The sequence below is a fragment of the Berghia stephanieae genome, chromosome 7, assembly GCF_034508935.2.
Source record: "Berghia stephanieae isolate SIO BIC M18660-M18661 chromosome 7, UCSD_Bste_1.3, whole genome shotgun sequence".
NCBI classification, from domain to species: Eukaryota; Metazoa; Mollusca; class Gastropoda; order Nudibranchia; family Aeolidiidae; genus Berghia; species Berghia stephanieae.
In genome coordinates, this window is record NC_088366.1 from 40,688,246 (window position 1) to 40,714,866 (window position 26,621).

At 35.2% G+C, this 26,621-nt stretch overlaps 1 protein-coding gene across 1 annotated transcript in view; it reads left to right on the forward strand.

Annotated features, from left to right (window-relative positions):
- Positions 1-2,173: 2,173 nt before the first annotated feature.
- The window catches only part of LOC144977231 (uncharacterized), a 49,153-nt gene continuing 24,705 nt past the window's right edge, over positions 2,174-26,621 (forward strand). Inside the window, exons 1-9 of the mRNA XM_078922233.1 lie at positions 2,174-2,525; positions 5,584-5,676; positions 6,618-6,794; positions 7,575-7,699; positions 11,248-11,353; positions 15,313-15,404; positions 17,651-17,787; positions 20,890-20,975; positions 24,517-24,684. Of these exons, the coding sequence (XP_078778359.1) occupies positions 2,433-2,525; positions 5,584-5,676; positions 6,618-6,794; positions 7,575-7,699; positions 11,248-11,353; positions 15,313-15,404; positions 17,651-17,787; positions 20,890-20,975; positions 24,517-24,684 (1,077 nt within the window). The 5' untranslated portion in view covers positions 2,174-2,432. The remainder of the gene's footprint in view (positions 2,526-5,583; positions 5,677-6,617; positions 6,795-7,574; positions 7,700-11,247; positions 11,354-15,312; positions 15,405-17,650; positions 17,788-20,889; positions 20,976-24,516; positions 24,685-26,621) is intronic.

Consider the following 26,621-nt stretch of genomic DNA (forward strand, 5'->3'; position numbering starts at 1 on the left):
TTTGGCTGGAAACATGTATTGAACATTAATCCTATTTTAGTAAAATACTCACAACATTTGCCCGCCAGATACACAAAATTATGTGAAACCTTAACAGATTATAACCTGATTAACTCTTTAAGTGTGAACAAAATTACCAAATTAACGGTATAAAAAAAAACAACAGCAAAGCACCCAGTGACGTCAACTTCACACTATATATTTTATCCGTAGATAAATAGCATATGAGTTACAACTTGTCAAAAGATAATAAACCATATACATCATAGAGGTGCCAAGTTCATGAATGATAGTTGAATCTATCGACATGAAATGAAGTAAAACGTTAATGGCCAGCACGAAAAAGTGTTTTGTCCGTGCAAGTGAGGGTTGACTTCCAGAAGTCAGCAAAAGTGCAGTCAACAATAGGAAACAAAGGCGAGTTTGTAGAGCAGATTAGACCATGTTGTTCCAAACTGATAAGTCTACATTCCTGTGTCCAAATTAGACCTTACCGGTTCATTGATCTGTGTCTTTTCTCATACCGTGCTGTTAACTACATACAACTTTGAAAATATGACCCACCGTTTCAAAACGGTATTATGTCGGGATGGACCAGATGCTAAAAAGTAAAATTAAAGCTAAACTGGTCAAAAATACGAAACGTTGGTATTTAGCACAGTAAAATATGAGATTCCTTCTCCTCTATACAGCATATCTATAAACTCAACTTGAGTCTAATATAATTTCTGGTTATAAATTCCATTTTCAGCATCTTAATCATCCCGACTTAATATCGTTTTAAGACGAGAGGTCACAAATGTTATGGTCGACGCTTTCAAAGCTTAAAATCAATGGCTTCAAATAATTTGGTTGCTCAGTTACATTATTATTATGCTCTGGTTAGACCCCGATCAAATTTACTAGCAGTGACAAAAATACACAACGTAGAATTTGAGAGCCGTTAGGTCCTTGGAGAGAGTCTTATCTCGTTTTTTCATCTAAAACTTGATTCTCTTAGCGCCTGGAGGCGTTTAAGGCCTGAACACTTTCCTTCCATTTGCTCCCGTCCCTTGCTTTAGTATTTGCACGCTGCCAGGAAAATATGTCAACATCATTTCTCTCCCTCTCCACCGTTCTGCGCCATGTTGTTTTTGTGCGTCCCTTGCATCCTGGTGTCCATCCCAACGCTATAGTGGTCTAGTGGTATAACACTCGGTTTCGGATCGGAAGGTCCTGGGTTTGAGCCTCGTGTTCAGGTTTCCATTCTTGAATTCCTGCCCATGGTGGTCACGCTGTGCCCTTATTTCTGTTTTCCGAGTTGCTTTCTGTCTTTGTCTTGGAATAGTATTACTTCGTTTCCTCCTTTGCCTGCCTGGAGTCCTTGGCTGTCGGGAAACATATAGTTTTTGGGAGATGATATTCTCATTTCCTTGTAAATCATCTCTCTACTATGTATTGATATATATGTTGTATTTGAATGTATAATGAACGTATTTGAGTGTTGTTCTGGTTATTCTTCTTCTTCTTCTTCTTCTTCTTCTTCTTCTTCTTCTTCTTCTTCTTCTTCTTCTTCTTCTTCTTCTTCTTCTTCTTCTTCTTCTTCTTTTCTTATTTTATTATTATTATTATTATTATTATTATTATTATTATTATTATTATTATTATTATTATTATTATTATTATTATTATTATTATTATTATTAATATTATTATTATCATCATCATCATTATTATAACCGAATACCAATCAATAAGTCAATGGACGATGTTCTACATAATGACTATTTTTCCAGTAACTTGTGCTGTAGAAAGCGGTAACTAACAAAGTGCAGATTCGTGGAAGTGGCCCTGTGAGAAATCTTTCGCAAACGTATAGCTTTACATGCTGAAAAAAAAATCATTGGATATCTTCTATACTATTCTCTGACGTAGTACACCTGCAGAATGGGCTCTTTGATAGCACAGAGAGTAAAGCACTTTCTTCGGCAAGCAAAGGGATAGGTATCGATCCTGGGTACAGTCGTGTATTTAAAAATAATTATTCTGTTAAACAAGCTTGGTCTCTAAAACAGGGATAAAGTCCTGTCTGACAAACTTTCAAATATTAATTGATAATCCCTTTAGTTTTATTTCCGTGTTGAGCGAGAAAACACCCATGTTGAACACAAAAATCGAAAAGTTGTTTGCAGACATCGCAAACGCCAAGACAAGGCGGCTTTTTTTTACTGGATTGAATGTATGCAGAATCAGGCATTAACTCTCATGGGGGATTTCTCTGAAGTCTATGAAATGAAGATAGGCTGAAAATTGAATGGGCTGATGATATATCTGCGCAACCAGTTAAGATAAATATCCCCCCATTTACTGATAATTCCAAAAGAAAGACGAACTTTACTGTCAATCACTGCTTGAGAGTGTAACAATCTTGGGGTTGACACAGGAAGTTGATTATGGATTGTCTTAGGGGAGAACTTGCTTCTCTTTACAAAAAACAGTTAATGAAATTAGACCAGGCAGAACGTAATGGAAAAGACACTTCGCAGGTTTGTTGGAAAATTGGCTCAGTATATACTGGCGTGCAAAAGAAACTGACCATCTCTTACATTTTGTTAAAAAATGTATAAAATTAAATGTGCTTTCTTTGATAAATAAGCTTCTACATCCCCAGTATTCTTGTTCTCGTATGGGAGTTTGGGAGGGGGAAAACTTTTTTTATAATGCTCTAGTAGAGGTTTTCGGAGGGGGGGAGACTTTCTGTTTTTAAAAAAAAGTTTCCCCCCTCCCAAACCCCCTACTATACCATTATATTAAAAAAAACCAAGAATACTGGGTATGTAGGAGCTTTCGGAAGGCCCCCCAATAAGAAATATGGATATAAATTATGATAACAGTACATGTCTATTATTCACAATGTTGAAAACGATGTTAGAATATAAGATGTAAAGTCACCACTCAGCATATCTTCCTGACACACTAACAAGTACCGTGCACTTCTGACACATTGAATGTAGTTGTAGGAATCGCTTAGTCAATTCTTAAGGTATGACATTATCTTGTTGCAATATCACTCCAAGCCTATTCTCTGAAAGCAATCGCATCTGATGAGGTTGCAAAACTTCCTTAACTCTCTCCTTACCAGCTATTTTCAGAATTTTACCCCATAACTTCATACTTCCCCAACACGAAAATAGATTTTTCAAACAGATTAGCAACGAGTATATTCTATATTTTGTTCAGAGAAATGAGCTCTGCAACACAATGTCAAGTTTTTATGGCTATAACTAAAACAAAATGAAATTAGACTAAGAAAATTGTTTGGTGCATCGTAACGAATGTGACGATTTTCCTATGGGTGATAAGGAGAGGGTTAATGTAGCTCCATGCCGTCAAGGTGCCATTGATTATTGCAAATTGTCATCATCAACAAGATTTTTAACATAGCCTTGGAATGGAGATTTGTTTGCTTTCTTGTGTCTTTCTTCAACGGGGTTATTAAAATTTTGACCATGTTTTCAGAGTCTTCTGCGAGAGCGTTTTCAATTTTCTGTTTACCCATGGTTCGTGAAATTTTCTTTGGTATGTTTTCTTGGGATGTATTTTACGATCACTGTGTTCAGGTGATGCTACATGGTAAAAGAGTCCAATTATTCTTTACCACTGTTAATTTAATTGTTAAAATGTGGCTATCGAAGGTCTTCGTCTCTTGACACGTGACATTATGTCATGTCTTTCTTGTAAATGAAAATTCCGTGTAGAATCTTTAGCAACAGTTTTCAATTTTCGATCAATGATATTCCAATGGTAATCTTCGATGAATGTGACGTTGCTATTAACAGATCCCGCATGTGCAGGATTTTGATATAACGTCCTGTACATGGGATGAGACCCGAGGACGAACCCTTCTCGCTCTATTATTCACCGCGCCAGTCCTTTTATTCACTCACTGTCTCACCGTGTTCATGATATTCTTCTTCACATTGCCGATTCTTGCAACTCAAAAATGGTTACATTATTACATGATAATATTTCCTAGGTGTTAATTTTGCTCACATTATGTCAAAATAAGTCTTGGGAAAGCATAAAATTATATTAATAATTTAATGACATTACTTTTCTAAATAAGATTGAGGGTCAAATCATTCGTTCCAAAAAATAGGAATTTGTTGATTGTGCACAGCACAGCAGTTTGCTGGCCACATCATTTTGTCTTGAACGAAACATACTACTTTAACCCTCTCCTTACCAACCATAGGAACATCGTCACATTCGTTACGATCCAACCAGCACAAAATCATTCAGATTTCTTTTCTAAATCACACAATTTAAAGAAAAATAGCTATAAAAACGTGACACCGTGTTGTAGAGTTCACTTTGCTGATCAATATTATGCATTGAATGTATTTGTTGCTTTCCTGTTTGAGTAAGAAAAAATACTATTTTTGTGTTGTGTGGGTGTAAACTTTTGGGGAAAATTCTGAAAATGGCTGGTAAGGAAAGGGTTAATGGACCACACGGACTCCAGGATTAATTAGAGCTCAATGATAAATAACATTTATAGACTAAATAATGTGGCCTTTGGTCGGGGGCAGAGTATATCTGAATAAATGGCATAATCTTCTTTTTTTCAATTCCAAATGGCTATTAAAGAATACACTTCTCAACGAAGTCTAAATTATATTCTAATGTGTGTGTGAAAAAGATCTAGTCTAGTTGGCACGACGCAGAAATACGTTTAAGATTAGCATGAGCTCGTCTCCCTAGTGACGTAAACAGAATGATAATGTAATATGTATAAAGGGGGAAAATGGCATGGGGACTAAATAGCATTATAACGGCTCTACCTACTTCTGATGAGAAGTACTTTTGCGATATCATTGCCGCTTATAGATAAAATGTAATTAATTGTCACGCTAAGGAAACCAAAATAGACTCAGGATTCATGAGCCTTAAAGGTCCAAAGAACGGCAACACTCCTCGGCCACTCCTCAAGTCCTGTAAAAGGGACGGAACATAATAAAAAAATTTGTTCGCATTGATAAGGTTATAAGAGAGATCCTGATTTTCTCCTATACCGTTGACGTTCAGAACTCAAGTTTCGTTGGAAATATGGTTACGAATAACTGATTTTGAAATAAATTCTTTTATTCAAAATACAAAAAAAAAAACAAAACAAAAAAAAACCTTCTCATAAAGGGAGTTAAACAAACAAATGACACTGAGCTAGGTATCCATTGTTTGTCTCCCCTTGATTGATGTTCCTAACTTTTATTAGGCGAATGCGTTTATCACATATTATGTCCCTTTGTTGTGTTCAACACAGTGAAAACTATTAAGGGGATAATACACATGTTAACACTATTGTTTAGGGCTTGTTATTTTCCACGAATGAACAAAACTCAAAGAATCAAACAATACATGATAACAACAAGCCACAATACTGAGATACCAGTCCCGTGTGGAAAGGTCTTTGTAATTATTCTTTACCCACCGATCAAGGGACTGAATGTGGTAGATAATGCTAAGTCTGTACTCACTAAAATGAATCGGCAAGTTCAAATGAATGATAATGACTCGAAAATTATTTCCATCATTTCATGTCAGATGCGTATTCAACTGTTAGAGGCATATGTCAAAGACCTCAATGAACAGAATGAGATGTTGGTCTGTATGGTCAAAGAGATGACACAACTCAATGTGAGATTTTAATTGTTTTGTTTACATTTGATTTTTGTCATGTTTGTCTATTTATTCTCTATTAGCTCTCTACTGCTGTCTATTAGCAAAACGGCCACCTCCTCCTCCACCTCCACCACCACCACCACCACCACCACCAATACCTCCTCACCCTCCATTACCACCACCACCACCACTACCACCACCTTCTCCTCCTCCTCCACCACCACCACCGCCACCGCCACCGCTGACACAACCACCACCACTACCACCACTACCACCACTGCCGCCACCACCACCACCACCACCACTACCACCAATATTACTACTACTACTACTACTACTACTACTACTACTACTACTACTACTACTACTACTACTACTACTACTACTACTACTACTGCTACTACTGCTACTACTTCTACTAAATTAAATTAATTAAATTGAGCTTTTATATAACGCAATATCCACTAAACGTGCTCAAAGCGCTTTACAATGGGTCCCTGGTCAACAGCAACATTTAACATGTAGGACGGGACATAACGCCTGTTAGGCGATATTACAATTTTTCGGACAAAGACAACGCTGTTACCGGCCAGGTACCCATTTTACACCTGAGTACGGTGAGAGAATGTGAGTAATGAGCCTTTTCCAAGGAATTAACTATGCGCCGAGCGCGAGGCTCGAACCCAGGACCTTCCGATCCGAAAGCGAGTGTCGTATCACTACACCACATAGCCGCACTACTACCACCACTACTACTACTACTACCACAAGAAGTAGTAGTAGGTAGCCATAGTAAAGCTGGCATAACTTTTTTATAACAATGTCTATTCATCATCATCATCATCATCATCATCATCATCATCATCATCATCATCATCATCATCATCATCATCATCATCATCATCATCATCATCATCATCATCATCATCATTAGCTTTTTTATTTGACTTACACAGGAGGAAAGAGAACAAGACAACTGCATCCAAAACGATCGTCTACAGAAGATTATTGCAGGTCTTCAGTGTGACGTCCAGAAACATCTCGAGGCAAATGCCAATCTTAACATTGAAATCTGTAACGCCAGGATGCACATTGAGGCACTCGAGAGGGACTTGGCTGACGCTGATCAAAAGGTCAATTTCTTTGAAATACTCGTGTCCTACACTCGCATCACCATAGAAATTGTGTCTTAGAACTCGTGATTAAAAACATCGACAAAATAGTTTTAGGATGGGCATATTGCATAATATATCTCTGTCTATCCGGCTGTTGGCGGCAGCTAGGTTTGATTGATTAGGTGGAAAATACGTTGCTATTGTCATCTTCTATGGCCGATTACTCATAATACAAGTCAATTTATCATTTAATCTCAATTTGCCTTGATACCCAATAGCGTTTTGACTTCTTAAGAACGCTGACTGCAATAATATAAATAAGAAATGTTGTCTTCCAAAATTTTAAAAATCTAGATAGCAAAATCGTTTTTTTTTTTTTAAATGTATTGCATAGAGCCTTTTTTGTATTGCATTCTATCGATTTTACTTTTATGTATTAATTAAAATAAAGGTTTGTCATAGTATTATTTCCAATGTAAAGCGCTTAGAGCTCGTGCTCATTATAATGCGTTGTACAAATGATATATATTATTGTTATCATTATTTATTATTATTATTATTATTATTATTATTATTATTATTATTATTATTATTAATTATTATTATTATTATTATATTATTATATTATATTATTATTATTATTATTATTATTATTATTATTATTATTATTAATAATAATAATAAAATAAATAATAATAATAATAATATATATTATTATTATTATTATTATTATTATTATTATTATTATTACTACTACTACTACTATTGTAACTGTCTTATTTGATTTCATTATCTCAGAACGCATCTCTGAATAACGAAGTATCATCGCTGCAAGCAACTATCCATGAACTAAAATGTCAGGTGGAACAGTTGGAAAAAATGAACGCAACTGACAATGAGGAGATTGAGAGACTTTGTACTCGGTAATGGCACGGTAAAATGTTTGCTGCTTCCCTTGTTGAAGACATTTTAAAAATAAGTATTTGATTATTTATATGTTTTTTTTTATTGATTTAACCCCGTTTGCGATGTTTTACTGTCATTTCAACGTCAGTCAAGAACAATTATGTAAGATAAATAGTTCAAACAAAACATTTCTCAAAGGATGAGCCGACGATGAATTAAATGTACCGCTTTCAGAATAAGAATTAATAGGAGAAACGGACATTACGTCACATTTGTAACCAACTGTGTAAAATTCATCGGGTTTTTTAAAAATTGTAAAACTGGAAAACTTTAAATGTCCACATTATCTATTTTGTCGACTATCAACCCTTTTTTTTTCGATTTATCTGAAAATACATTTCCTTCGCATCCTCAATCATACCGAATACACATCGCGATGTTTCCATTATTTCTCCATCAGGCCGTACTGGACTATACTATTTCCTTTCCATACCTCCTTAATGGATGTAATTTTTGTCCTATGAACATTTACACTATCCGTCACTCACGTAGCCTGATTCACATCTACATCTGATTCGAGTGAGTATTCGTGTGTAAATTATCTTAAATAAGGATACCATGCTTTGGCCAGAGATCGATGACCATTCATCACACACCAGGTCTCTAACCGCACTAAGACGAGAGTTGTGAAGACCCGGTTAATGAATTTCGGGTCAACCGAGTACATTTTGATCCGGTCAGAATTATGTTAGTAAATGGAACAAGATCTGATATTTTTACATTTGGCGGGAACAATTGTCCAAAAGATTTTAATATCTTCGTAATTATTTGGTAAAAACTCACTAGAAAATAAAAATATAATAATTAAACATGAAAAAAAAGGGGGGGGGGGGGGGGGGGGGGGGAGGGGGGGGGGTGAAACTAAAATTTATGAAATTTGACCGAGTTCGCTAAAATTAGATTTCGATGGAATATTGTCATGTGACTATTTGTCTGCATAAAAATTAGCATGAGAACTTATTCTTCAGTTTTTTTTTTTCTATTCAAAATAACGTATTTTTCTGACCCATGGTATGGTTTAATCCATGCCCATTTTTATTTCCAGTGGAAAGGAATGACTGGTTTTGTGAGAGAGTATCAAATAGTCTTTATAACGAAGTAAAGACAAAACTGTATCAATGAAAAGTAATAACTCTCCTCTCTCTCTCTCTCTCTCTCTCTCTCTCTCTCTCTCTCTTTCTCTCTCTCTCTCTCTCTCTCTCTCGTCAACAATCATACACTTTGTTCTTAATTGTGTCATGTGGTCACAATCCAATGAGAGAAAGAGAGAGAGAGAGAGAGAGAGAGAGAGAGAGAGAGAGAGAGAGAGAGAGAGAGTTTTTACATAAACTATATTACTTTGACTTTTAAATGCGTTTTTTTTTTCTGAAAACTGCAATTTTCGTCACTAAAAACCTACTCCTCCTCAATTTTCAACCAATCTTCTTCAAACTTTCTATAAATGAGTGTTATACAGATACGCAGGTCCTCTAGAGTAATTTGCAATTATGTAAGTTTGTTCAAGGGGAATAATCGAGTAATAACTGTGACCTTAATCTTTTAAGTTTCTAATTTAAAAATCAAAAAGTGGGCTTCTATAGCCTCTTTGTTTTCCTTTTGTCTACATATGGCCAAAATATTATGGCAATCGGATGATAAACAAAAAAGCTTTAGGCCTTTAAAGGTTTGTTGTTTATATCCCAATATGGCGTCGGTTCCATAGCAACAGTCAACTTTTTTCGAAAAAGGTTGTATGAAATCTTCCTTCCCAAACATATCCATTATGACTGGGCATAGAAGTTTAGGATATTTCATTTTTTAAAAGGACACTTTATTGTCGCTCACCCCCCCCCCCCCCCCCCTCCCTTAAGAAGCCCAAATGAATTCACATTCTTACGTGTTTTTCTGCTTTGGTAAGATTTCTATCAAGCAAAATACTATATCCCCTGCATAGCAGTTGGTTGATCTTTGTCAAGGTTTAATTTCTTTGACATATCAGACCAGTCTCAACGTTTCGTTTGACACTAACACAGAATAAAGATAAAATGTACCGAGTATCGTAATCGTAGGCATAACTATTAAAAAACTCGTTACAAGTGAGTAGAACTGCAATTAGTCCAGATAATATATAAGAGTTAATTCTCACAAGAAAATCTTAATAAAAGCATCTGTAAAAGAGAAAACAAAATCGACTAAACATCAGCAAAAAGTTATCCGGGGCTTCAATCGGGCATTATAAAGGACAGGTGTAAATAAAAGAGTGTTTTACACACACACACACACACACACACACACACACACACACACAAACACAGTACTTATGGGGGAGGATGGGGGGATTCCAGCGGGGATTTAAACTCCTCTGCTAAGAAAATAATAATAACGTGAGTAGTATATTTACTTTTAGTGGGCGCCAAAGAAACAACGCAGGGAGGTGACACATATCTGATAAATAATGATTACCCCTCCCCCCTCCTAATACAAACAGAACAAAATAAAGTAATTCAAAATTGCTCAATTCAACCCTTCAGCTTTCAGATAAATCATTAACGATGTTAAATAAAGTAAAAAAATGAGCTTTATATATAGTGCAATATCCACTAAACGTGCTCAAAGCGCATTATAAGGGGTCCCTGGCCAACAGCAACACTTAATATGTAGGACGAGACATGACGCCTGTTAGGCGATATTACAATATTTTTCGGATAGAGGCAACGCTGTTAACGATCAGGTACTCATTTTACGCCTGAGTACGGTGAGAGAATGTGACTAAAGAGCCTTTTCCAAGAACTATGCGCCCAGCGAGGCTCGAACCCAGGACCTTCCGATCCGAAAGTGAGTGTCATACCATGAGCCGCACGAGTACGAGTTCATTACCAGTCTTCTGCCCCAGTCTAATAAAAATATATACCGCACTATAACTGTGTTATGTCAACTCTTCTTAGTCTTCTTCATCACACAACGACGAGGACGATGATGATGATGATAATGATGATGATGATGATGATGATGATGATGATGATGATGATGATAATCATAATAATAACGATGATGATGATGATGATGATGATGATGATGATGATCATCATCATCATCATCATCATCATCATCATCATCATCATCATTATTATTAAAAATATTATCATTATTAATATCATTATTATTATTATTATTATTATTATTATTATTATTATTATTATTATTATTATTATTATTATTATTATTATTATTATTATTATTTGTTTTATTATTATTATTATTTTCTCTTTAATATCGTTATCATTAAAAAAAAAAACAGACATCACCGTCTCCACCACCACAATACCCTCCCCTCCCCCCCCCCCTCCCCCAGCCCACCGTAACTATCACTACAACGTCTACCACTAACGGTAACCATTACCACTACCACTGCCACTACCACTACTACCATCACTATCATCCTGCTCATCATTAGTATTACTATAAAATAATATAATTTTTACGTGCCAAAATAATGACAACCAGGTATTTATATCAAATCCTTCAGGCTAAATGATTGTACGTTACAACTAGAACAAAGTCAGCAGGAAATCAGACAACTGGATCATGACATGGCAGAATGTCGACATGACAATGTGGAACTTTGTAACAATGTAAGTCTGACCAATATGTGGATAATTACATGCAGTAACGACTGGTTATGACAAAAGCCATTTGAGCAGTTTGTATGCCACACATGAAATAGTAGATTTACAACTGATTCATGCGGCAAAAAAGGCAAAAAGGCGTTTCATTATTTTGGACAAAAATCTTTTTACTTCAAACATCTATGAATTATGATGACATTCAACTTGCCAAAAGTTCTTGAAACTTAAGAGAAGTTTATAATACCTTTTTGTCAATTTATTTTGTGCATTTTAGCTTCATGCATAAATATGGAAATGTCATTTATGTTTATGTTTTATGATTCATTTTTGCAACGACTTGAGAATGTCAAGTCCTCTCGATAATTGTCCAAAACAGTGATGTCGTGTAATAATCATAAGCTGTTGGTGGGAGTGCATTGGTTGAATTGACGGTTGAGAAAATAATTAAATTCAAAGCTTGTGTCTTAATAGTTTATCTATACCTTGATGGAAATACCGGTCATTATATTTCGAAATTGGAAGATATGCAAAACCCTTCAGCCAGCTAATTTTCCCGAGACAGTTTATAGGGAATGAGATTAGCGGAAGAGTAGCGTCCCTTGATTCGACGTCACCTTACAGAGAGAATGTCAATTTGGTTTTGAAGTGTCTCAAGCCGCTTTCACCGGAAGCGAGGACGAGAGGCGCATGCGCACAACCAACATGACGTTCTCTCTCTGATAACTTTTCCGCCGGTGACGTCACAGACTATGGGTGACGTCCAATCAAGGGACGCTACTCTTCCGCTAATCTCATTCCCTATAGCCCTTCTTTGTCAATCCCCAATCCTGAAGGTTTGGAATTGATTTCGGAGTTTCAAACCTATGTAGACAAGTTGCTTTCCTCGTTGCTGATTCCTGTACATCAATGGTTTGGAATCAGAGTTTTACATTTCCATGTCTTATGAGCCCCATCTGCCCTTGTAGAGACGTGGATAAGGCCCCAAGACTCACATTATGGACGTATCAATGGGCATAAAAGACATTTTCAAACTTCCCACACCAGCCTCGCCTTATCGTTTTTGTTTAAAGCCAGTTTGTTCGCGACCGTTTCAAGTTAACCCTTATTTCAGAGGGCCAGTCTCCTGTTCGCAACCCGGGGACGTACCTTGTAAGAGATGGCGCCCAAGCCATTCTACAAAGCTTGTTGAATTTCCACTTTACAAACTGTGTCTATTTCTCATCGTTCTTGTTATACTAACATTATCACTATATCCATCACTGTATAAAGCCATGCACTCGTTCACATATGATCTGCTCGTCGGCCAGGTATGTGGCCACACACATTGCGTTTTCACTCCGATTTGCCTGGTCGGCGATCGTCCCTCGATGTGAACTGAGCGTGTATGGAGCATTTAGAGTGCCCAACCCAAACACACAATGCCTTAGAAATAGTGTTGCTATCGTAGTCACCCAACCCATCGACTTTTCTAACAAATCATGAAACTAGTACCCAAAACAAAAACTTCACTCAAAATTGTCTCCTTAAAACGTATGTTCAAAGCCGACGAATATTTTAACTAACTTTTCACCACGATGCAGACACGATTATTGTCATTAAATGATTTACAACTTTCCTTACCAATAAGACACTGGTCAAGGATTCCATCTTTATAGAGATACTAAGATTTATTTTGTCGCGAAGTTTGGACGGAGGAGGGATTTATAATTTTGAAGACTGTGTCTCGTGTGTGTGTGTGTGTGTGTGTGTGTGTGTGTGTGTGTGTGTGTGTGTTTGTGGCAGATGTCCTTTTCTGCAATGTAACCACGTTTTGAAAATGAGTAAAAAGTAATCCTTTAGAGCAATAAGGCCCGACTGGCCGAAGTTAATCCCGGTTTATCTTGGTGTTGTAATGAGGGTAACAATTGTTTGTGGCCTTTTGAATATGACTCCAGTTAATCGCAAAACACTTTCCGTTACATCTATTAAGTAAAATCGGTATTGAACAGACATATGTACTGGAAAGCTAAATACCTTTAATATATCTAATTTCCCGCTTAAACTCCTTGATCTGTTTAGTTTTGTGAGTACAAGTTGATACAAACTGCAAAGAAGGGACATCCTGCTCAGCATTTATTCCCAGACATTTAGTATTTAAAGGTCAACGAATCACTTTCTCAAGTTCACATTTCAAAGATATTTTTGGATAGTTTAAGTGCTCAACATCATAATACCAAAAGTTTGCCGAAATCGAATGGTACCATAATATTTTTTTAGGTCAAAATATATCAACTTATATGCAAATAATGCCAATTTAAAAAATTAATTCTATCATTTAAAAAAATGAATATGCTTCAAATAGTGTCTGTTTTATTGTGCTTAAGTTAAGTTTTAAGTATATTATATATATATATATATATATATATATATATATATATATATATAATATATATTATATTTATATATATATATATATATATACATACATACATAATACATATATTTAGCGTTTTAACCAAAATGTTACCAAAAATAGGTGTGGTATTTATAGATCTATCGGTGGTCTATAAAACAATCGGGTGCTCATGCTCAAACTTGCATAAGCATTAGGTGCAAGAAGACCTGGAGGTTGTTGTGTTTTATGACTAGTGGAAAGACAATTCCACTTCCCCCTAGAAGACACCACGAGCAAAGTTTGGAAATAAGGAATGGAGTCACACAGTGATCTGTTCTGTCAATATTGTTTAATATCTACATTAGTGGCATGCCAAACACTTCCTCTCTGAGGCTGGGAGATGCCGACGACTGAGCCTCGTTACTCAATGTAACGCCTCGAGAGCACGCTCAGTAGGGATGTCACCAAACTCAAGTGCAACTTTGACAGGTGGTACCTGAAGATGAACACTTCAAAAACGGTAGCCGCAAGCTTTCCACCTAGTCTGCGGCTGGCACATCCTGGGACTAGGTTCTCCCATATGAACGGCATCCAAGGCACACGATGTGTTATGCGCGACCACAGCCTTGCATATCGGGTCCATCTCGAAGGTGTTGCCCAGAAGATAGAGAAACGAAGAGGAGCTCCTGTGGACTTTTGGGCGAATATATTAAACCACGCCATAAAGTAATTTAGTAGCTCTAGGTTTTTTAATTAAAATTTTAACAGGAAGAATTGGTTTTGATATTTTTTTCGGCATAATTTTCATATTTGAACTTTGAAGCATGTTTATGGAAACAATGGATTTAAAAAGTTTATGGCATAATTTGATTATTTAACCGTATGGCCTTTATAAATCATCGCTTTCGTGAATTTATTTGTAAAATGTGCATGTGTACTTAACCTATCCAAACTTGTATTTGAACCTTAGAAAGCTATTTGTTGACTTTTTGCCCTAAATTTTGCTTATCTACCTCTGACTAATTACGATCTTTGCATCATAATAAAACGATATCAGGTTCGAGTCCTACCCGCAGCACCGTACCCAGTCATTTGACGGGGACGTTGTTTTTATAGTGACACAGAGTGTATTCAATACTCTAAAATCATCTACCACATATGGATTAATCTGAATTACAGACTTACTATCGCTCGACAACTAATCAACCGATTTGGATGCATCGCCAGTTTTTTAAAATCCTATTGACGAATTCTCTCCATTCGTTTCAAACGTCTGCAGTGGACTGTAGGTCTACAAGATCTTCTTCAATCGTTTACTTCTTTGTGGTTCTGGAGGTGTTTGAGACATCTACTTATTACTGTGTGATTGTTCACTGTTGGCTTTCTTCGACATTTTTCTTGGCCTGATTGTGTCTGCTTTCATGACTTTGTCTGCTTGAATATTGTCTGGTAATTGGCGGTGGACCCCTTGATTTGCCGGATTTTGAATATATATAAAATTGACCGTGTTGATGTTGATAAATTTATGAGCTTTTTCTACATGTAATATATTTTTCTTCTTTAAAAAAAAATCCTGATGTAATGATGTCAGTTGCAAGAATCCAAAGAATATGCTCAGCAGCTGTTGGAGAATTTGGAAGCCCTGGAGAAAGAAGTCAAAGGTCAGTCGGAGACTATTGCACAGTAAGTCGCCGTGAATAAATTCCAAGTTTGAGTAAATAACGAAAGTCTGACAATTGTTGACATTTCCGGTGTCCGCTTAATCAAACAAGTAACATGTAAGAAAAGTGGAACGAATGGATGGTGGTATATGAAAAAGGGGGAGAAAGATAAAAGAATAATATAATCGGTTTATATCGTAGGCAAGATGATGTCAAAACGACAGTGTCAGAGATTGAATAATTTGGTACTGGTAAAAAAAAAGAAATCCCATAAACGAGCAGAATTTATCTCTGCAATTCAAATAAGAGGTGAGATTGACGCAATGGTGTTGGCTGACTGCAGCACACTAAACAACCATTGTCTGGAAGACTGCACGAAACTGACTCTTTTAAATACAGAACAAATGAATCGCAATGGAGATCGTAAATATCCTGGTCAAGTATGACGGAAATTTAGGTAAGTTTCAATTACGAATTAGTGTCGGGCAAAGCAGAGAAGAAATACCAAAACAACAAAACGAAAAGAAAAAAAACCATCCCAGAACATCAGCCTTCATTGACTGGGCATCGAACCTCGGACTTCCCGATTACCGGTCAAATGTGCTGCCATTTCACCACAGAGGTTACCCGGTGGTTTGGACGATTTAATGCCTATATTCTTTACTAGGGTAGGCGCTTCCACTCTGAACCTTCGCCTGCATCACAAAACACAAACATTGAACACAAGGTCTGTCTAATTTGTCTTGTATTTTTCTCTCTGCTTTGTCTGGCACTCTTACATTGACACTTTTCAGACTTTTATCTTATTCCAGTGCCTGCTTCCTAATTTGGCACTTAGGTATCTCATAATAAAAATGGAGCAAACTCAAATGTCTTCGTCCTCGTCCTCTTTGGTGTAATGATAGCATGACGCCACCGCTAATCAGGAGGATCTCCAGTATACAAGTGGATAATCCGCAATATATGCGGAGAAAAAAAGGCTATGACGAACATCTGTTTCAGTTATAATACTACTGTATTGTGGAAATTAACATAGATCGAGACGAATCTTTTAAGCCATCAAGAATAACATTGGCCCGATAATAAAGTCTGTGAATAAATCTGGCAACAGGGTGAATCAGATCGCGATAGGATATATTGTTTTAGAATAATTATATTTTTCCATTCCATTTTATTAATATTTTTATTCCATTTATTTTTTTCCATATTGCACAAGACATAAGCTTCTTATTAAAAAGATTATTTTATTCTATTTTAAGTCACTTCTATTGAGCATTTTTCCTGTTCCATTAATGTTTTGTCTGACAAAGACAAAGAGGAACCTTGAAACGTCCACGACACATGATTTTGATAATTAAATTGAAGCTTCTTTTTTATGATGTTTAATTAGATCAATCTATCTTTGAAAGTCGGGTTCGAAAATTTTAGCAAAGTTTGAAGTCAATGTTTGATCGACTTTTATTTGATTTTAATTACAAAAGATTGATTTTTTGACCAATATAATTTTTTTAATGTTAATATTTATTTTTAAAAAGCAATAGGATTCCCTTTTTTCATCCCCCAAGAGGAAATTTGTCCCTAAAGGGTCTATCCGGAGGGAAGACTGGAATCAACGTTCGTTCCATCAGCAATAAAAATTTTTGAATATTTCATATGGTACAGAAAAACCAAGGATTGATTCTTTGACTGATTAACTGATTAATTTATTTAATGTAAGATTAACTGACCAATTGATAATGATGATAATTTTTGGTGTCGAATTGCCACAATCGTAACAAATTGAAAACGAAATGAATATGTTTATGTTGTGTATATCGCACGTGTGAAAGAAAGAGAGGAGAGAGAGAGAGAGAGAGAGAGAGAGAGAGAGAGAGAGAGAGAGAGAGAGAATGAGAGAGAGAGAGAAATTAAGTAGGAGTGAAATATCTGTTCAATGTTACAGTTATCGTTTAACGTTATAACAAGTGTAACTAAATGACAAATTGCCATATTTATGGACAATAAAGATCTATTATTATTATTATTATTATTATTATTATTATTATTATTATTATTATTATTATTATTATTAACCCATGAGTCAGCCGCCGTTATGCGCCGCAAAGTGAGCTATAGCGGATAGTCGAACTTGTTACCTTTCGGGTACGAAACAAAGACCATACCGCTGAGCAAAGCTGCTCCCATGTGGGAAGCATACAAATGACTTGATTGAGGCAGTATGGGCACATATCACATAATTCTCTATTCATTTTATTGGTTTTGTTTAAGCTTGGAAAATAACATTCGTAACTTGAATGATGATCTGCAATCCTGCCAGTGCAATCTAGACCACACAAGTCAACAGCTCAACGATGCCAACGATAGAATTAACGACTTGGAATGCAGCCTACAGCAGGCCAACAAAAAGGAAAGATATGACAGTTTCGTCATACATTGATAAAATACCTTTTTATATTTTGGCCAGACAATTTACTTCAATTGACGGATTAAATTGACACCCAACTTGTCAAATCTTCTTTAACTTGAGATTTCAAAGAAAAAATCAAGGAGCAAGGGAGTCTCGGGTTTCAGAGTACCAATGTGGCAAGTTTTCTGGCCAAAATGTAAAATCGTTTTTGTTCGGCAGTTTTGTGATTAATTTTACAATGAATAAATCTGCATCATGTTTTTATTTTAACCAGTTAACTGCTGTACTCTGGAAAGACATGCATTTAAATATCTGGCCAGAAAAATCGTACTTCAAATATCCATCGATTTAAATGACCCTCATCTTGGCAAGAACACTCAAACCCCGGACTTCGCAAAATCCAAGGTGTGAGAGTTTTTGCTAAGATGAGGGTCATTTAAATCGATAGATATTTGAAGTTTTCTGGCAAATTTTTAAATACGTGAAATCTAATAAATATATATTTATCTAATTCATACAGATTAACCTTACCCAATGCGCTTCACCCCCACCCTCTGAGTAAGCCTTGGTTTTTTTATCATAATACTCACACTGCTTAATAGCAAAGTACTCATTCACACCTTAGTCAAGAGTGATACACCAAAGGACACAAACTGTCAGGATTCGGTTTTGCGGTTATTATAATATAATCTGTCACTGGCCACGTCCATCATCATTTGACCTTGACTCAAATGACCCTCCGATGGCATCGACGTAACGTCAACATAATTTACAAATTCAATATGTATACAGGGCATTACGCACTTTCAACGAAATGGGTCAAAACGCTCTTTGATGTTACATAACACTACACAACATGCCTAAATTGATCGACAATCATGCTATACAATATTTGCCGCCTAAACGCAAGCCCCATTGTAAGAGATGAAATAGCCCAAGTACGATCTTGACTCGAGCCCTTTGCCACTCTTACCGAGTCTCAATTCTCTTTTTGGATGGAATCACAGGGCTACATTGCAGCCTTATTAAATATCATTATTTTAGAGGACATGAGCTTCCATATCGCTTAATATCCATAAAATTATATGCTCAAACCTTTCAACATTGAGCGACACTAAAGGGTCATTTTTTTTATTTGTTGAAATATCCTAAACTTCTATGCACAGTCATAATGTACCTGTTTGGGAAGGATGATTGCATGTAATTTTTTTCGAAAAAAGGTTCCCGTTGCTATGGAAACGACGCCATATTGGAAAATAATCAACACATCTTAAAAAGTCAAAGGCTTTTTTGTTTATCAACCGATTGCCATAATATTTTGGTCACAGGTAGAAAAAAAGGAAAATAAAGAGGCTCTAGAAGTCCGATTTTTTATCTTTTAATTAGAAACTTTAAAAATTAAGTTCAAAGTTATTACTCGATTATTCCCCTTGAAAAAAGTAACATAATTTCAAATTACTCATAAAAAATTTTTTTTTAATCCGGCTCCTAGAGGACCTGCGTATTTGTATGACACTCATTTGTAGAAAGTTTGAAGAAGATTGGTTGAAAACTGAGGTTTTTAGTGACGAAAATTACAGTTTTGAGAAAAATGCATTTAAAAGTCAAAGTAAACGAGTTTAGGGGAAAACTCTCCTCTCGCTCTCTGATTGGATTGTGACCACATGACATTATTAAGAACAAAGTGATTGGTTGTTGAAGATAGAGGAGAGTCTTTATTTTTCATTGATATGGTTTTGCCTTTACTTAGTTATAAAGACTATTTGATATTCGTTTATGAAATCAGTCCACTGAAACTAAAAATTGGCAGGATTTAACCATACTATGTGTCACAAAATACGTTATTTTGAGTCGAAAAATTTCAAGCAATTTTTTATGCAGACAAATGGTCACATGACAACATCTCACCAAAATCTAATTTTAGCAAACTGGGTCAAAAATTCATCATTTTTAATGTCGCTCCCTCCTTAAAAAGCAAAGGAGAAACTATAAAACAAGTTCAGACATTTAAATATCTTGGATTCATAATAACTTCAGATGGTAGATGTAGCACAGAAATAAAACGAAGAATTGCAATAGCTAAATATAGTTTTAATAAAATGAGTCTAATTTTCAAAAATCACAATATCTCAATGACAACAAAACATAGGGTTTTGAAGGCCTATGTATGGTCAGTATCATTATATGGCTGTGAAAGCTGAACAATTACAGAAGACATTAGAAAGAAACTGGAGGCAGCAGGATATGGTTTCTTAGAAGGATGTTAAGAATCTCATGGACAGAGAAGAAAACTAATGAAGAAGTATTAGAGCAAGCTGAAACTAAAATGTTATTAATTCGTACAATAAGAAAAAGACAAATGCAATTTTTAGAGCACCTAAATCGACATAAATGTATTGAACATCTTGCTCTCACAGGAAAGATAGAAGGTAAAAAGAGTAAAGGTAGACCAAGAACAACATATTTGAATAGTTTGAACAGCTGGGTGACAAAGAAAGAGAAGAGTAATTTTAGTTTTCTAGGGTTATCTGATCAGAGAGATGAATGGCGTACCATGATCACCGATGCCTGGCACAGACTTAGTAATTGAAGAAGAAGATCTCTCTATCTATATATCTCTGCTCTCCTCTCTCTCTCTCTCTCTCTCTCTCTCTCTCTCTCACGCCCTCTCTCTCTCTCTCTCTCTCTCTCTCTCTTTCTCTCTCTCTCTATCTCTATCTCTCTCTCTCTCTCTCTCTGTATATATAATATATATAATTTTAATGGGTTAGCTTACTTAGTGATTGCTTTGTGCAGTGGGTAAATCAGAGCTACTCTGTCTTACCTTGTAGAAAAAAAATATCAAACAATATTTAGCGTTGTCCATGAACACTGGGGCCGGCGAATGACAGATAACACGCATTACCTCAATCGATTCAAGTGTGAAAAAGTACTTTGTTAAAGCAGTGACGGAAATTGTAAGAATATTATCTGTGTGTCATGGAAATTTAGTTTCCTATCGCATGCTGAGGGAATAAAATGAATCATTGTGAAGTGCGTTGAGTATGGTGAATACTTAGGATTGCAGTATATTGTAGTGATGTTCACTTTTTATATTTATAGATCGATGATCTCGAAATAAGTCTTCGAGAAACCGAGGAGAATTTAGAGAGATACGCCGAAAGTCATTCTCATCCCAATGAGGAGGTAACTTGTCAGAAAAGAATTCTTATTGGAGAGCAAATAATTCAAACTTCTTCTTCTTCTTCTTCTTCTTCTTCTTCTTCTTCTTCTTCTTCTTCTTCTTCCTCTTCTTCTTCTTCTTCTTCTTCTTCTTAACAATAATAATAAATAATAATAATAATAATAATAATAATAATAATAATAATAATAATAATAATAATATATAATAATAATAATAATAATAATAATAATAATAATAATAATAATAATAATAATAATAATAATAATAATAATAATAATAATAATAAATAATAGATGATGATATAATAATATAATAATAATAATAATAATAATAATAATAATAATAATAATAATAATAATAATAATAATAATAATAGTATCATCAATCATGGTACATTCAGATCCTAACTAATGGGTGTCATCAGCATATTGGTGGTAGGACATGCCAAAGCCCCTGATAACCTTTGAAAGTGGATGTATTAGAGAACAAAGAGCACACATCCAAGAACTGATCCCGCTGGGACATCATATTCTACCGGAATTTGATCAGACTTCACATTATTTACAACTCCAGTTTGTTGTATATTTAATAAATAAGATTTAAACCAAATGCCGGAAGTTATTACATACTGAGCTTTTTAATAGTAAGTAGTGATCGATAATGTCAAAAGCTGCTCATAAATCAAGAAGGTTAAGAAGTGTGCAGGAACCCTTATCGATGGTTTGAAGAAGATCATTTACAACCCGGACAAGAGCAGTTTCGTTCGAATGGTTTTGTCTGTAGGCAGACTGAAAAAAATCTTCCCTGAAATTTATTTTAAGGTGAGCTAGAAGTTGTTTTAGGGCAGGCTTTGCAATAATTTTGATCAGAAGGGAAGGTTTCAGACAGGACGATAGTTTTTTTTTTAGATTTTCTTTGTCAAGATTCGTTTTTTTTTCAATAAGGGTTTAATAAACGCAATTTTGTAGAGATTAGGCATGACACACAGTTCAAGTGATTGATGGTATTAATTCGTTTATACAGAATTTCAAAATGTCGGTTTTAATCGGATCTAACTCACATCTTTTCGAAGCAGCCGAGAGAATACAGTCTTTGATTGATTTCATTCTCGTTAACTTCAACAAATTATAAAAGACCGTCACCCGAAAACAACAGTTCAAAATTTGTATCTAAAGGATAAGTTTCTAATTCATTCCTAATCAATTCAATTTTTTTCTTTGAAATATTGGCCAAAACAGGTAGGAAGGTAATCTTTGGAATTTTAGTTGGAAAATGTTTTTGATTTTCTTTACCTAGCAGTTGATTTGAAATCTGAAAAAAAAGTCCTTTGGTGATTTCGCAGTCGAAAGTTTCTTATCATAATATCGTTGTTCAGTCAATTTATTTATATGGTATGATTTTTTTTGTCTATTAGATAATTTTCTCTATCAGCTGGTTAACGGTATCGAGTATTGCGGCGTTGAGTATGTCGGCGTCAATGGTGTGATGTTTCTTTATTGAAAAAGTTAGGTCTTTCTTCAGTAGTTCCATGTCAATATTCTTATAATCACATGGGGTTGTCTGTTTCTTTACAGGGCGTTTGTTTTTACGTTGATGTAGAAGAATAAAAGATGGTGATTCAGACACTAATTTATTTATATTGACAGAAGATAAAAATTGGAAACCTTCGTCTGTAATGACACGGTCGACGATGTGTGTGGCCATGGTCATTCGTTGGTCCAGTCACGTGCTGAACAAAACTACAACCAATTAACAAGTCACGGAAAGTTTTTGATTCTGTTTCGTTTCCTTAAAATCAATGTTAAAATTACCAACGTGCCTCAATCGGCATATTGATATTTAATAATGATAAAATGCATTTATATAATGCTTCACTCCGTTGACACATGCTCTGATCGCTTTACAGTTACAGTGATATGAAACAAAACATATTATAGTAAAACAAATTTGGATGGAGAAGTGATAAGAATTCAATTTAACAACAACAAAACATGATAATAATATAGCAACGTATGACGTAAAAAGATAAAACTTTAAGCGAAATTTGAAAGTTGTCAACTAACTAAGCATCTCACATATCACGGGAGAGAGTTCCAAAAATGGTGGGGGGGGGGGGGGGCGTAAATTGAAAGTAGTGCTCTTTTCTCCACAGGAGGCCAATGAACATGTTAAATGACAATCTTATCATTTAGCACTGATTGCGTGATCATTGGTAGAAAAAAATGACAGGTGTGAGCATTTTTCTACTGAATATTGTGACTTACCTTTGCAAGAATGGACAAAGCTGTTGAATAGAAGTACAGTCAGCAACCGTGCCGAGTGCCAGCAACAGCCATTAACTATCATTTGCCACTTGAAAAAGAGTTCACCAAGAAGTAATATCCTGGGCGTGGCTGTGCAAAAAACTTTATTTATCATTATTTAAAAACAAAAAAAAAAAAACAAATCACAAATGTATTTTATATTAAAACCATAATATATAAATAGTTATACTGAATTACCTCATATCTTGCTCCTTGAGTTGACAGTTGACATCATCATTATCGTTACTCATTTGTTTTCAAACGTATAATTATGTGAAACTATATTTCTGACGTACAGCACCATCAATTCCCATATATATTAAGTACCTCTGATAACAAGCATTTTTAAAAGTAAATTTGTATTTTATGTACGTCAATAAAATAAATCGTGTTTTAGTAAATACGCAACGAAACACATTTTAAAGCATAATGATATCAAATTCATCCAATTCTTATATATCCTTAAGATATTTATCAATAAATTGAAATTATATATGTTACACTTAAATTACATTTAGACCCTTATATGCGTATTATGTTAAAGGGTGTGAAAATATTTTAATTTTTGTAAATGATCAAGACGACAGAATTCCTTGATTTCAATCTCTTTAAAATAAGATGGCTTCGTTCCATCCATCTAAAGATAAGAATTTAAGATATATGTTAAATTAGACTGTGTTGTTAAAATAAACCATAGTCAAACAGATTGATGACATCATAAGTCCTTTCAGTTATTGCTTATTAGAAGGTTCCTTTTACGATCATGATCCAGACAATACTTTGTGTACCACGTAATCAATCAGTCTTCTATTTTGTCCACGCACCACGTCATCAATCGGCCAGATATCACTTTATAAAAATAATAAATCAAGCTATCATTTTAATTTTAACACAGACAAAGAGAAAATTTGCTGTTACAAAAGACTTTTTGCAGTTGTACTGATATTGAATACAGCTTTTATGAATATCCCATCGATTTGTTGGCGCATCTTCACTTAAATTTTTTTTAATGCTTGAATAGAAATACACTATCATCAAACATCCTCTTGAGGACACACTCAACACTAAAAAAGAAATATACAACAGATGTCAGCATTATACATAAACACCTATTAATCAACTTTGAAACTAGGGAATTACTTTAACAGTCAACTATATATGTCTCATTGTCTCCCTTCTTATCTTTCTCTCTTCCTCCCTCTCTTACCCCCCCCCCCCCCCCTCTTTTATCGTGGCACAGGTAGACGACACACTTAGAGCCTTGACGAAGTCGATGATGATTATCGAACAGGACGAAGCAGAACTGGCGAATAAGGATGACGAATTGGCAAGATTATCTGAAGAATTGCAAATCAAGACGGACCAATTTAACCAAGCCAGGGAGGAAATTGACAACTTGTCACAAGAGGTTGGAGTTCCAGCTGATATCTTAAATTCACCTTATCTCCCCCCCCCCCTTCCTCCACTCCCCTACTAGTATCAACAGACAAAACATCATGTCCTGGCTAAACCCCCCCCCCCCCCCCTTAAAAAAAAAAGAAATATATTGTCAGATTATCGATTTGGCTAACTTTAAAGTTTTTTAAGTATTGAATTATTTCTTCTTCCTCATCTTCATGTAACACAGTCAAATTCAGTATAATTGTTGGTGTTGAATATCCAAAGTACTATATCATATCCATTGCCACACTATTTTAAAAAACCCAAAATTATTTGCTAAGTTACGCCACTGAATGAAACTTTGTGAATATTTTTCCAACGAGAAAGAGAAACAAAAGACCATTTCTATAAACATTTAAAAGTTTTAGTGATATCTTATTGCAAACGATGAAACGATTAAAGGAATTCGACATTGTGAGAAAACGGTTTGGTCTATCTCTACCGGTATTCAAAATTCGTAATATCAATTAAAATATAAGCCCGCATTCACAAAATCACGGCACTACATTTCGTAACTTTGGAGGAATTTGAAATATTCCTGTCGCACAGGACTTGGAACAAACTATAGTACGTTGCCTCATTTCAGGTGATTGATAGTGTTGCCGTGTATTATCAACTCGACTGTCCTACTCTGAACAAATAAATTCTAAACATTTTGGCCAGAAAATTTGTCAGACAAATATCAATAAAGGTCGTTTTAATCGATCGATAAGTGAACGGTGAATTTTTGGCAAAAATATTTTTTTAACATTTTTCAGAGTATGACAGGTTTTACTAAAAGTTACTGAGTTGCTGTTTTCATATTTTGATTTATCTCCCTTTTTAAATAGAAGTATCATTTTAGCAGTTTTCTTCTTATTTGAGAGTGTGAAGAGCAATGTGTAAGTTTGAAGATGGCTTTTGAGAAAGTCTAAAAATAATGATAAATGAGATGGTTTTTCATCTGGACACGTAGATGCATGTTTATTCAAGTTGACTTGTCTTAAGTATATTAATTGTGATGGTATTCATTTAAAGGAACTTTTCGTTTCAGATACTTTATTAGTTACATCTGGGATTGAAACGTAAATACATAGTACATACTTATTAGATTGTGTAAATTTCACCATGCAGGAAAGGACGCGGCCATTATTAGAAACAAAAGAGTCTGTTTATTGTATTGCTACAACTTTGGCTCACAACTCTTTTTGAATTTAATGGTTCTCTATATCTCTTTCTTTGTCTTGGAATGAGATAACTTGGTTTTGTCTTGGCCCTGGCAAGATACCCTAGCTGGGAGGGAAAAAGTCAAATGTAAAGTTAGTTTTTGGAGTTATTTTTTTTTGTCTCGTAAAGCATTTCTCTGTTATGCACTGTTATATGGTTTGTAAACATTTGAGTGTATCCCTCTGAGTACCTGTGCTTGCGTGTAGATGAGACTTTTAAGTGATTTCAATCTAAGTACTTTGATAGTATGCTCTTGGAATCTATGTCTGTTTCCTATTTGAACCAATTCTCCTTTGTCTGGCCTTTTCTTGGGTGCTTTCAATGTATTTCTAGAACTTTTTTACTTTCCGATTTTCTTCATTTTTACTGGCTCTGATATGACCTAAGTGTGTTGCAAGCGCCGTAAAACCCTTAATTTTTTTATCTACATTACCAAGATACAAATATATAACAATGCCGTGCATGTCTTGGTGTCGGGGATGATTAAATCTCTGTTGAACTGTTTGGTGAACTTGAACTAGGTATCGATTAATTTCAGAGCAAAAAATCTATCCGGATACAAAATTTTCAACCAATCACCATCACAGCTGCGAGGTCAATACAAACTAAAGCGGCATGCTGGAATGATACAATATAAGGTTTTGGAGGGCGTGATGCAATATTACTGGCTGAGCCCCAACTAACACTTTTAGTTAGTTT